The 14678-nt window shown below is 36.5% G+C and overlaps 1 protein-coding gene across 1 annotated transcript; it reads right to left on the bottom strand.

Annotated features, from left to right (window-relative positions):
• Positions 1 to 9180: 9180 nt before the first annotated feature.
• Positions 9181 to 11897, bottom strand: cdk5r2b (cyclin dependent kinase 5, regulatory subunit 2b (p39)). The gene has a single exon (XM_079882399.1). The coding sequence runs from the start codon at positions 11679 to 11681 to the stop codon at positions 10767 to 10769; it is 915 nt and encodes a 304-aa protein (XP_079738525.1). The 5' UTR covers positions 11682 to 11897; the 3' UTR covers positions 9181 to 10766.
• Between the last annotated feature and the right edge of the window lie 2781 nt (positions 11898 to 14678).

Here is a 14678-nt window from a genome sequence, read left to right as displayed (position 1 = left end):
TACACTATGGCAATTCAAAATGCTTTACATAGAAAGGAATAAAAAATCACAAAATAAAAGCAAGGGAAATTAAAACAGTTATTCAAAATGCTTTACATAGAAAGGAATTAAAATATCACACTATGGCAATTCAAAGTGCTTTGCATAGAAAATAAGCACAAAATAAAAAGCAAGGAGGAGACCCATAAGTCCCATCAGTGTGATCTGCATGTCAATGGCAGCTCTACTGGTGTCCGCCATTTATGGCAAGATTTGTTTGCACTGACACACTGGACTTATTTTAAATAGACTCTAGTCTGGCCAAGATTCCAGCTTAGTGAAAGGGTTTGTGCAAGGACAAGCAAAGCTATATCTGTATGTGAGTGTAGCTTAAGGAGTCTCTCACTGTAGGGGAGATGGAAGTTACACTTTTTGCTCCAATATTTCTCTTGCTCTGCTTATTTTTTTAGTTTTCGTGTAGACACAGACCTTGTTGTTATTGCCCAGATAAGAATACAGCTTAACAAGACATAATATGGATTTATGGGGTAAGTTGTCACAATAGAACCTATTACCGTATAAGCTTTAATTTAAATAGTACAACAATTATGAAACACTTGAAGCACTTTTTGACCACCAACCGTAGCCTCCCCTATATTAAAATTAGGCTACATAATGATTTTGTTCTCTAAAATAATCAATACGCATCGGTGCATTTGTCAATAATATGAAGGTACCATAGCAGATGTTCTTAATATGGTTTTAACTTTTTGTGACCTATGATTTTTAAAACCGTTGATCAGCTTATATGTAACCCTATAGATATAATTCAATTAAAGTAGTAACTAGATGCACAATTCTTATTACTTAACAATAGTAATCTTTTTTTTAATTAGAGAAGTAGTGAAAGTAAAAATGTAAGCCAATAACAACAAAGAGTGTCTAATCTATATTTGCGTAGGTCTTCCTCAGTACTCTGAGCTGAATCACTCTTATAATAAGCTCTTTTCAGCAGCAGGGTGTCACTGAGTGAATGTACTAGAGTTAATCTGGACATGATGTGTGCTTAGTCCAGTGCAACAGCTTTTGCATAACACACAGATGGGAGGAGAACATTTCCAATCTCTTTTGTCCTAAACAAGTATGAAATCAAGCTTTTGCCTTCCTTGTAAACTCAATCGCACACTTTGTGTTAATGTTTTAAGGCACTTAAACATCCCCAATGCTTTAGTTTCTTATAGCCTAACCTGTGTTTACAAGCATGGTGCCAATCTAAAAAAAAAAAATCACTGTTGTCACATTGGGTGGGTCAAGGATAAATGCTATAATTGAAGGAACGTGAAAAGCGATCAATCTAAGTCAAGTTTGTTAATAGCCCTCTAAATGGCTGCTGAAATCATTGCGAGGCAGTCTTTCTGGTAAACACAAGCCTCTGTGACAGGAGAGGAGAGTTGGCTGGTGGCCTCTAGAGAAAGCTTAATGAGCAGTACTGCTTTGAATCTGTCTGTGTGATCTAGTGACTAACTCCCAGCCAGTGGGTGGCTCTGAATGTATCATCCATTCAAGTCAGTCACGGAACACCCACTCTGACTCTATATATAGTCAACATCCTCCATCTCGCTCTCCCACGGAGAGACTGAAACACGTTACACGTTACTCATTATACAAGTAAAACTTTTTTTTTTGCAACATTCTATATTATTCATGTCAAAATAATCATCTGTTATAGGTTTTACTATGTATTTCTGTTGTGATTTATTCTCCTTCATGTCATCCCAATCCTGTATGAATCATATGGACTGTTTCTTTATTTTATTTGGAGCTTAACAGTCACTGGTCACATTCTTTTATTGTATAATGAAGAGCAGCTTGAACATTCTTTAGAATTTTTCCTTTTGTGTTCTAAAAGAGAATCATATTATTTTAGAACTGAGGGTGAGTAAATGATCACTTTTTAAAAAAAAAATTGGGTGAACTATTTCTTAAAGCAAAATAAATATATTCTTCACAAAAAAGTAGTATAACTTTAAGTTCACTAAGTCATCTGTTTGAAAGGGAGAGCTTTTGGGAAAGATGTTTATTCACTGACCCGTCAACAGAGTATTACTACTGACACTTTGATTTCCAACCCGATATAACCTATGTCAACTAATCTGGGATTAGCTGGTGGAAAGCCTTAGGTAAGATATCTTATACAGTATATATAGCCAGGGCACAGTGTCATACGGTCAAATTGACGGTGACTACAGAAGAAAGCCTCCTGACAGATTAAGGAACCATAACAAGTACAAATTAGAAGTAATCATTCTATGTTTGGCACTTTGGTTGGGGTTTCTTGGGGTAAACGCTTATTTAATAAGGATTCAGGAGTTTTCATGGGTGCAACTAATAAGAAACATTCATACAGCAGACAGAACATATTAGTGTCCAGTGATATTGCTTTGGATTGTTATGTTTGTATCACTTGTCCACCATTCAGAATTGAATGGAGAATTCCATAATTTTAATGAGCATTTAATTAAATTTAAAGTAGAACTAAAACTAACTGAAATTTATACAAATGCAATGATGTGATTTGAAACCAGAAAAGGAAAGTTTGTCAAGACAAGCAGATGATAGATAGATAGATAGATAGATAGATAGATAGATAGATAGATAGATAGATAGATAGATAGATAGATAGATAGATAGATAGATAGATAGATTGATTGATTTTACTTAAGAGAAAAGAAAGCGTTAGTATTAATGGATCCAGTGTTTATATTTAAGTTTGATTCAGTATACGCATACATTTATTTAGTATATTTTGAGTAATTAAACCTTGAAGAAGAGGAGGAGGAGGAGGAGGAGAAGGAGAAGAATAGTTTTATTCTGTCACAAAACTGCTGCTATTCCTCTGCTGTCATCGCTTCAGTGATCCTTGCGCGCAACAAGTCAAGTCACCTTTATTTATATAGCACTTTTTACAATACAGATTGTATCAAAGCAGCTTCACATTGATAACATGAAAATAATACAACAAAGTTTGTTTCTAGAAGAAAAATTGCGTCATCGTCCACCTTAAGTAAGGCAGATCAATAATATTGTTGAATATTAAATGTCCTCAGCTAAGTAAGCCAAAAGCCAAGGCAACAGTGGCAAGGAACAGAAACTCCATCAGGTGACAGAATAGAGAAAAAAAACCCATGGGTTCTCCTCTGGCCAATGAACGAACAGTGTATGATTGATTAAGGCAGCATTACAGGATCAGAACATTCAGAATATTATCCAGTTCCATCTGGTTGGAAGTCGGAGTCATCACACTGGTATGGAGACGAGTTTGTTGTGGATCAGTGTCGATGGCTGTCGTGTCGATGAGGCGTTCACAGGACTGATGATCTACCGCCAGCAGTCGATTTTGATATTCTAGGTATTATCAACTGGCCGGAATTTTGAGATCGCAGTAGACGTGAAGGAGTATAATGCGTTAAGAGCTCACTCAAGTACTGCGGAGCTAAACCATTTAGTGCTATTGTAAGTAGTCAGCAATATTTTAAAATGTATACGATGTTTAATAGGGAGCCTATGCAATGTTGACAGAACGGGGCTAATATCATCCTTCCTGGTTCTGGTAAGAACTCGAGCTGCTGCGTTTTGGACCAACTGGACTTTGTTTATTATGCGTGCAGGGCAACCACCCAGTAGAGCATTACAATAATCTAGCCTTGAGGTCATGAACGCATGAACTAACTGTTCCACATTTTTCATTGAAAGCATATATCGTAATTTAGATATATTTTTTAAGATGGAAGAATGCCGTTTTACAGATGCTAGAAACATGGCTTTCAAATGAAAGATTGGTATCAAAGAGCACACCCAGGTTCCTAACCGAGAACGAAGACTTGACAGAGCAGCCATCAATTGTTAGACAGTATTCTGGGTTAATACATGTTGAGGTTTTTTGCCCAATAATTAGAAACTCTGTTTTTTCAGAATTAAGTAGTAGGAAATTACTAGTCATCCAAACTTTTATATCAGCTATGTATTGTGTTAATTTTGTGAATTGGTGCGTTTCGTCGGGGCGCGCAGAAATATAGAGCTGCGTATCATCAGCATAAGTGAAAACTAATGCCATGCTTCCTAATGATATCTCCCAAGGGCAGCATGTACAGAGTGAACAGCAACGGTCCTAGTACTGAGCCTTGTGGTACTCCATATTGAAATTTTGATCGATATGACATCTCTTCATTTACTACTACAAATTGATAACGGTCAGATAAGTATGATTTAAACCATGCTAGTGCAATTCCACTAATGCCAACATAATTTTCGGGTCTATTCAAAAGAATGTTGTGGTCGACGGTATTAAATGCAGCACTTAGATCGAGTAACACTAATAGAGAGATACAACCACGATCGGATGATAGGAGCAAATCATTTGTGACTCTAATGAGAGCTGTCTCAGTACTATGATATGGTCTAAATCCTGACTGGAAATCCTCGCAGATACCATTTCTTTCTAAAATAGGAACATAGTTGTGAGGATACTGCCTTTTCTAGTATTGACAGAAAAGGTAAATTCGAGATCGGCCTGTAATTGGCTAATTCTCTAGGATCAAGTTGCATTTTTTTTTATTAGAAGTTTAATATTAGCCAGCTTAAAAGTTTTCGGTACATATCCTAGTGACAAAGATGAATTAATGATATTAAGAAGAGGATCTATGACTTCTGGAAGCATCTCTTTCTAGTCGGTAGTCTAACATACATGTTGTTGATTTAGATGATTTAACGATTTTAGACAATTCTTCCTCTCCTATAGCAATGAATGAATTAAATTTTTCGTCTGATGCGATACTGTAGTAGACGGTTGCATAGTTATAATTTTCTCTCTAATATTATCAATCTTGTAAGTAAAGAAGTTCATAAAGTCATTACTGCTGTGCTGTTTGGAAACGTCCGGTGTTGAAGCTTTATTTTTTGTTAATTTAGCCACTGTTTCGAATAAATACCAAGGGTTGTGTTTGTTTTCTTCTAAAAGTGTTGAAAAATAAGCAGATCTATCTGTTTTTAAGGCCTTTCTGTATACGCAATCGTGCTCTCTCTCTCCACGAAGTGTGAAAAACTTCTAATTTTGTTTTCTTCCAGCTACCCTCCATTTTTCTGGCTGCTCTCTTAAGGGCCCGAGTGTGCTCGTTGTACCACGATGTTGGACTATTTTCTTTTAATATTCTTTAAGCGCAATGGAGCAACTGTGTCTAAAGTGCTGGAAAATAGAGAATCAATCATTTCTGTTGCAACATCGAGATCTTCTAGGCTTTCTGGGATGAAACTGATCAGGAAGATTATTTGTAAAGCAATCTTTAGTGGCAGAAGTGGTAGTTCTACCATATTTATAACACGGAGTCGGCTTTGCAACCTTGGTTAAATTAAGTATACATGAGATTAAATAATGATCTGAGATGTCATCGCTCTGCTGCAGAATTTCAACGGCATCAACATTGATTCCATGTGACAATATTAGAACTAAAGCATGATTACGACATTGAGTAGGTCCTGACACGTGTTGTCTAACTCCAATAGAGTTTAGAATGTCTGTAAATGCTAATCCCAATGCGTCTTTTTCATTATCTACATGGATATTAAAATCACCAACAATTAGGACTTTATCTGCAGCCAGTACTAACTCTGATAGAAAATCAGCAAATTCTTTGATAAAATCTGTATGGTAACCTGGTGGCCTGTATACAGTAGCCAGCACAAATGATTTATCACTTGCGCTAGATAACGTTACAGAAAGCACCAACACTTCAAAAGAATTATATTTGAAACTAAGTAATACTGAAGATATTGCTATAAATTACAGCAATAACTCCCCCTTTTCCTTTTAAACGAGCCTTGTGTTTATAGCAGTAATCTTGCGGGCTGGACTCATTTAAAGTAGCCTAATGTAACTGTCTGGTTTTACTCAAGTTTCTGTCAAACACAGTACATATAGGTTATGGTCTTATCATATTATTAACATTAAGTGCTTTTGAAGAAAGGGATTGAATATTCAGCAACCCAAGCTTTATCATTTGTTCATCTGCATTATATTTGTTTTTTATTTGTTGAACATCAATAATTTTACCCTTAAATGGGTTTGAGAGTGTTTTGTATTTCCTAGTTCGGGGAACAGACACAGTGTCAATGTGATGATATCTAGGTGAAAGAGTCTCTATGTGATGGGATTTATCTGACCTCAGTGACATGAGACAGCAAATCATCAAACAAAATCATCAACAAAGCTCAGCTGATCATCATTGGGTTTGAAAGTAACAGCTCCTCTCATCAAAGCTTCCGCCGTTTGTTCGGCTCTCCATTACAAGGTTTGTAAACTCGCCAAAGAAATATAAATACAGTTTCTACTCACTATATATTCAAACACATACATAAACAAAATGTATTATTACTATACGTCTTTACAGTGTTTACCACTCGTTTATTGCACAGCAATTAACTTTATGCCACAAATGGAAATCATTGACTTATTGTCTTAGATTTTTTTTAGTCATTCAATTCAACGTGTTGTGTACAACTGTGTCTTCAAATTGCTGATATAACTAATTTAGTTGATTCCTGCTGTCATCATTTGACGTTTATTATGAATAACACAAGTGGTTAATATAGTTTGGTCTGTTTTTGTTTATTTAGGTGCCCCTCATTCTCTCAAATACCCCTTTAAAGCCCTTTACTGGCCAATAAATATTATGTTGTGAATGGGTATAATCAGCTTTGTTCAACCAGTAGGCCTACATTTCTAAAATAATCTGAACATTTCAGAGGCAACATTGAATTACAGTGAGTTACCAGCACCACAAGTACTTTATTACTATGAATTTTCTGTGTGAAATTGTATTGTTTGACTGTGTACTTAGTTATTCTCTGAAAATTTTCCCTCATGCTCTCAAATCACATTCATGTTATTTGTACATGTAAAATAATATCACAGGTTTGGCTCCAATAATGCTATGCATTTTTTCTTATAATCATTTGCATTTGAATATAAGACATTTGAACTCTGAATTATAACTTCAAGCTTAGTCTTTTTAGGAAAAAAAGAAAAAGAAAAAAAAAAATTATATATATATATATATATATATATATATATATATATATATATATATATATATATATATATATATATATATATATATATATATATATAATATTAAATGGCTTCAGAGGACTTACAACACAACCCATAACACATGAGTTGTGGACTCATTTGATTATTTTTAGGATCTTTTCTGGGACATTTTTGGAGCTTAACAGAATATTTATCCATTTTTACATAAATTGTTGCATTGAATTGAACTAGACAAGTTAGAATGATTTAATGAATGATTTACACATTTTTTTTTCTGCTTGTTTCATGCAGTGAAAGCGGACGGTGACTGGGGTTGCATTATGCCTGAGATCTGCTTTTGGGTTCCACAGAAAGTCAAACAGGTTTGGAATGTCACAAGTCACAAATTATTTTAATTTCACAACTATCACTTTAATAACCTTACTAACAGTAAATTTTTTACTTTGCAGGGATCTCGGTAAGCTGAAATACAAGTTTGAACAAGAATAAAAATTCTCCTGTAGAGCTGAAAATCACTGAAGTGCCTGGACCATCCACCAGAAAAGAGGAAAAACACACGGAAAACGAATCTGCTGCATCTTTTCACTTTTCTAACTCGTTAAGTACCTCACATGTCCCTTGTGAAGATTTTGTTACTGATTGCATTTTATGTTGCAGCGAGTAAAGGTGCGGTCACATTTGTGAATTTCATGAAATTACACAAAAGGTCTATTGACCATTGTCAGCAGTGTAGTGATGTAATGTATGAAGCACAGCTCACACAGGAGTCACTTTCACACAGCTTTCTGTTGGTCAAATCCAGTGAATTCCAGTGACCAACTTGGTCCCATATAGTTACATTTTTGACCACACACGAAATTGCAGATCGTGTGGATTCTTATGGAAATGACTGAAATTCACCAGTGAAAATTCACAGAACAACAGCTAATTTTACTGCACCTTTACTCGGAAAATGTTTTCTGCTTGTTGTGGCATAAGGAATACTGTTTCCGGGTCGAAGCCTCTACTTCCTCTATCATGTTTCTAGTGAGAATACTCAACAACCATTTATGAGCACTGTTGATTCAAGTCACACATTTAAGCTTTTCAAAAGCCTAGTGTACATTACAGTCTCCAGTCTCACGGCATCCCAGACTTCACCATTTTATTATTCAAATAGCTGAATAACAAACCATCTGAGATTTCGGTATAGAGATAAAAGTTAGGATCATCATTTTCAGGAATATTAGCCTACTGCACAATGAGTGTATATTAGCACCGTTTGTTGTTTGTTTTTGGCATCTGATAGAGCTTTTGGATTTGGAAATGGTGACGTCAGGCTTAACAAGCTTAACAAGTTCAGTGAAGATGCACATTTTTAATTAGGGTAGTCAAAAAGTAAAGAATTTTTTTTTTTACATTGATTTATTACATGGAACATATGTGTTTCCATGCATTTTGTTGAGATGTCTCTTCTTGTATAGCCTATTGTGTAAATACATGGTTGATTATTCATGTTGCTTATTTATAATACAATTTTTTTTGTGTATTCTATTCATTGATATTAATCTATTACTAGATTTTTTTCCCAAGTGCATGGAAGTGTATGTATTAAAATGGATCTAAAATATGTAATAAACAATTCTTATTTTGTATTTGGTTCAGTTTGTTTATTATAATTGAAGTTAATGGTTAACAACATGAAATTAATAAAAAAAAAATGTTTTTAAAAAATGGTTCCTTGAGGCACCCAAAACGGTTCCACACAGTGCCTATAAGAGTTCCTCAGGAAACCTGTGGTTCCTCAGAGAACCACCCCTTTTTAAAGGGTGCCTAGAGGATCTACAGACGGTTCCGCCGGTGTGACAAAGTGAAGAACCCCAAAAGGTTCCTCCAGGCACCTTTTATTTTTACAGTGAAGGCCTGGGAGCTGGAAGCTAGAGGTAGCCTCATGTTGCTTACAACAGAAGCTTTAAAAATAGTTCCAAAACTAGGACATGTGTTGATTGCGAGCTAATTTCCTACTCGAAAACTACTTGAGGACATAGCGTTCTTGACGTACCGGTATTCATAATGTTCATGTGGCCACGCGCTGCTTGAAGACAAAGCACGTGAGGTTCTGCAGTGCTGTGAATGAGCGATCCTGCGGTTACTATAGAGACCGACTGGAGAGATGAAGCCCCAGTTCACATGTATTCCGCTGACCCAGAGAAACACATCTCACAGACTGCAGCAAATTCCGGCCAATGAACTCGAAGATCATTCATGTCAAGTGTTTTATTCACTATTCCGTTACATGGTTGCTTTAAAATTGAGTTCCCTGCTACACTCTCAGAGAAAAAGGTACAAAAACTGTCACTGGGACAGTACCCTTCAAAAAGGTACTAATATGTACCTTTGAGGGACTAATATGCACTCTTTAGGTACAAAAGCGTACCTTTTGAAAAGGTACCGCCACAGTGACAGCTTTTGTACCTTTATTTCTGAGAGTGTATACAAATTTTGAGTTAATAGAATGGAGATTGGTTTAATCAACAAAAGCTCAAAATATTATGTTATCTGGACCACATTATATTGTCTGAACCACATTAATTATCTAAGTTGATTTGACAAAAGAATAAATCATGAAAATAATACTTTAGTGTAGACATGGTGGATAGATGCCTGGTCCCAAAGTGTAAAGCTTAAATGGATGCTAAATTAGCTTATAGGCCTATTTCGTCAAATGGCACGTGCAGTGCATTAATAAACTCGATTCATGCATTATCGATCAACAAAACCAGTCAGACTGTGTTTTATTTAATTCAAGCAAGAGCACTGAAGAATCATGTCAAAATATAAAATAATCTCCAAGCAAGATCTGCCCTTTTTTTTTCTCAAATCATTGTGAATATAATAATAATAATAAACCCGTAGTTTCCTATAACATCACACATGAATTGGCACATAGAACATCACAGTAAAGAGAAAACGCTTTCAAGTTTCACATCCAGAATGGCGTCTGTCAACAGAGCAACATGAGCACATGTAAGTCAGGTCAGCACCTTGGATAGTTCCATTCACATCTCTTCAAATGTAGCTTTATCCTCCTGAGACCCACTCACTTGTCCACTGTAATGTTTTGAGAGATACATTAAGCCTTGATAGCAACGTCCAATCTTTAATAATAATATAAATTGTACATAATAACTAAGCATAGAATATTAGGTCCCGTGGAGTGGATTGTCAACATCATCTGTTACAGTTTCCCTAACGAGCAGATAGACGAACACGAGGTTGGCCGGCGTTATGAACCCGTGGTCAGATTATACACCAAACACTTACATAGCCTATAACTAAAAAAAAACAACCTTTTCTTTGGGTCTCAGGAGGATAGTGACCCAGATAACCTTAGTAATGACAGCTGAGAGCGACAATTATAGAAAAAACGTTCATTTGTACTTTCCCCTTTTATGTAAGACTGTGAAGCAACAGATACAAATCTATATGACATGCATTGGCTATTTACCGGTGAAGCCATGTTGGCTATTATAAATCACCACTTAATACTGTTAAAACAAAGCCAACAAAACAGTGTCATAAATAGGCTATTATATTGATAAATCGGCTCGTGGCGCAACGCAACAGTCACTCAAGCAGAGCTGATTACAATTACATCCAATAAATCAGTAGTAATTGATCTCTGCTCAGATTTCGATCACAGTCAGCGGTCCAGTTCGCTTCCGTCCTTCTTACAATCTCCTTCGTTTTTTAAGTCTTGGAAAACCTCTGTGAAAAAGTGCGGATCCATGTTAATCTGCAGCATTTTCCCGCTCAGTTTATCGATGACATCTAACGAACGTTCAAAGAACGCGTCCGCATTGGTGTCGACCATGAAGGGCTTGAGAGGATACGAGATCTCGTTTCCGATGTAGGAATACGCCAGATAGAGGCAGGTCAAAAAGGTCCCGTGGAGTTCACGTGGATTGTCAACATCATCCGTTACAGTTTCCCTAACGAGCAGATAGACGAACACGAGGTTGGCCGGCGTTATGAACCCGTGGTCCTGCCAGCCCTGCAACAGCAGAGTCCTGTCCACGTTGCGGAACCAAAGGATGACCTCATTTGAGGTTAGTTCCTTGACTTTGCAGCACCGTTTGCACAGGAATTCACCCAGGCAACGGAGCAGCTCCCCGGTGGAGGCCTGGACGATCACGCGCCGTGGCGAGAGGAGCGACCGGTTGCTGGGCTGCTTCTGAACCGACACCAGTTGCTTCGGCGCTGGATTGAGCGGGTCCTGATTCTGATCCAGATGGGGAGGAACCGTGGGGATGGGCACCGCAAGAGGTCCATTTTTCGTTTTCCGCTCGGTCGATTGTTGCGATTTCCTGAAGTTCTCCTGGTTCAGATGCTCGACCTGACAATCGCTGCTCTCTGGCAGCGGAGCAAGATTCGGATTTACTTTCTTGGCACATTTTTTCTTACCCGATGCAGTCACTAGCCGCTTAAATGTGAGCATGGACACGACTATTGACTGCTTTTTAATGCTTTTTTCTATATTCCCATTGGCTTCGTCTTCTCCATCTTCTAGAATGGTCCCTCTAGTTACTATAGGGGATACAGATAACACGGTACCCATATTGCAGAGCGCACGACAAAAATGTTATGATACGGCCCTGCGCGCGCGGAGACGTCGCAATAGAGCTTGAGCGTATCAGATCACAAGTGCAGATCCATTTGGTGTGTAAAACAGGCAGGTTAGCAGGTGGACTGAGAGACCATCATAAAGGAAATTCCAGAGCAGTCAGACACTCTCTCCACTTCTTCTGCAGTACTGACTACAAGCCAGCCCCGCATCGCCTACCTCAACCAGGGGGGATTTGTGGTAAGCCTAACCAATCTGACATCAGCTTCTGTTAACCGGGATTATCCCATCGTGTCTGTATAATTAGCCAACCTCAGGGCTAGAAGACGAATGACAGTCTAAAGCACCAATAGAAACAAACATGTCCACATTATCACTTCAGAAGGGTGAATTTTTAGACTGCATGAGTCAAGTATAGTTCTGCTATTCCCAGACAGGGTACAATTATCTCCTTAGCTACTCCATTTCACTTAGCACTGAAATACATCATGTGTTATATCAAATTATTAAACAATGACATGAGATCAACCAAGATAATTGTATTATTGTATTGATAAATGCATAAACAACAACAACAACAACAACAATATATATATATATATATATTTTTTTTTTTTTTTTTTTTTTATTATTATTATTTTTATTTTTTTTTACATTTTTATTTTATTTAATAATCTTTGGCCTAGAGGGTTTTCTAGTATTTTTATTTTTTTTAAATTGTATAAATAAATGACAATTTTCCTAACCCACTGCACGTTTTTATGTTTGAAACAGTGTATTGAAAGCTGATTACTCTTTCTTGGCATAAATAGGTTATATGAGTAATCCTTTAAGTTTCCATGAGATTGGGAAAAGAAACCCAAATTCATCCAAGCTGCTCATCCATCTTAAATCTGGATTAAAGCCGTCTACATTAACATTTGCTTTATGGTTGGCCTAGCTATAACTAATCTTCATCTATACTAATATTTGTCAGAATATATATGCCAGGCACAGGTGCAATACAGAAATTTTACATCATAATGTGATGCAACACACTGAATGCAATCCAAATTTGAAATTTATTAATTCCCAAACCCTGTTTATGTGTTCCTGTGCAAGTTACATGATAGTGTTTTTTGTCTTCTAGCTGCTGACCCCATGCTGGTCTCCCATCTGTGGCTCTTTGCCGAATGACAAAAAGGCCTGTCTGATCATAACAGCTGGCAGGACAGATAGACTTTACTACACTCTGAAGTACCCTAAAAATATGAATTCAAAGTCTTGCACAAAAACAAACAATACAATTATCACTACAGCACTGTATTGTCTTTGAAAATCCTGCATGTTCCATAATAGAACACAGGGAATCTGTGAAACCCAGAGGAATTGCCCACAATGCAGCATCACAGTGGTAGAACTGACAGTACTGCAGTCAGAGCCGCATGTCTCTCTAATGAATATGCAGGAAGAGGGTTATGAATATTAACCTCTTGCAGCATATATGCCTCACACTGTTACTGTGAAAAGCAGTGTCTGAACAGAAAGACACTGAACAGAAAGACTCCGAACCTTCTCTTTACTTCTCTTGTCTGTGAATCCAGTAATTTTCTACTCAAGGACAATGATGTTATCTGCTTTTAATAATAATAAAAAAAACATCTGTATAAATGTAGCACCTCTCTGTTTTAAATCTTTAAGCATCTATTTAGTTTTAATAACTTCTCAAAGCCTGAAGCGGCAGTTGACAAGTTTGTCAATATTACGAATCTGCATTATTGTATGGCAACAGTTGTGAGGCAACTGTTGTAGGAAGTAACCTACTTTATGAGTCAAGGATATGTGAATTAGGTCATATTCTTATGCCAAAATCAGAACATTCTTTAATGAAGCCAGATGACTACATATAGCAATAGCAGTTAAATCAAGGTTGTTTACTGCCACTGTCACTCCCTGCACTCTCTCTCCACCTTGTGGTCAGTCATAAAAAAGCAGTCTACAAATGTAATAAAGCAAAATTGTTTAAATATGTGTGTTTGTGTGTGTGTGAGTGTGCGTGTATGCTATCGATCAATTTAAAAAAAAAACCTGTAATTAATTGCACATTACATTTAAGTTTTTTATATATTTTATATTGATAATAATTTTACATTTAATCTCCAAATTAGTGTAGAAAAAAATAAATAAAGACAGTTTATGATATTTGTTTAATGGCATCTTTTTATGAATGAAGGCCAGTATCACCGTTACCAATACTGCTGATGTCTATATGAAATATATTTTTTCCTCAATTTTAGCTATTAATTAGCCATTCAACATTACAGTATAATTGCAAGATATCAGTCTTAACATTTATTAGGCTTTAAAAAATATTAACTTTTAATTTAAGTGAACTTAAATTGCCACTATTATGGATTTTTGAAAATGACCTTTCATGTAGTGTGTATAGCTCTAAGTGAATGAAAACATCCTGCAAATTTTTAAATCTGCCAGTTCAACGTATATAAAGTTATTGTCTTTCAAAAGCAAGAGTCTACTCTGAGTAAATGAAATGAATCGTTTTTCAAATGAGTCATCATTTCGTTGTGACGTCAAGACGAAACATTAGCATATTGCGCAGACAGAAGGGAAAACTTGAACCTCAAACCTGCAGCTGATTCCTGTGGATACTGGATAGCATCATGTCGAGAAGACGCTGTGCTCTACAATGTGAAGGTAGAGCCAGAGTTTTTTTTTTTGTCACTGCCCAAGGATGAGATGTGAAGAATCAGTGGTTAAAATTCATCTTTACCAGTTCAATGCAGGATTCGCAAACCGCTATTTGCTCTTGAAAGATGGTGTTCAAAATACTTCGTTTTGAGTTTTATATTGTGTAGCCTAGGTCTACTGCTAATTGGTTAACTCACATTATTTCTGTCTTACTGAAATACTTCTGCTGATCAGTCGTTCTCTCTACTTTGAGTAAAGATTAAGCATGGAGCAAGATTTGTTTTACCAACCTTTATGTTACAT

This window comes from Squalius cephalus (genome assembly GCF_949319135.1).
Source record: "Squalius cephalus genome assembly, chromosome: 9".
Classification (NCBI taxonomy): domain Eukaryota; kingdom Metazoa; phylum Chordata; class Actinopteri; order Cypriniformes; family Leuciscidae; genus Squalius; species Squalius cephalus.
This window is presented reverse-complemented; position numbering and strand designations above follow the sequence as displayed.

Excerpts from the sequence above, each read along its gene's own strand:
- cdk5r2b (XM_079882399.1), bottom strand. The coding sequence starts at position 11,681 with ATGGGTACCGTGTTATCTGTATCCCCTATAGTAACTAGAGGGACCATT.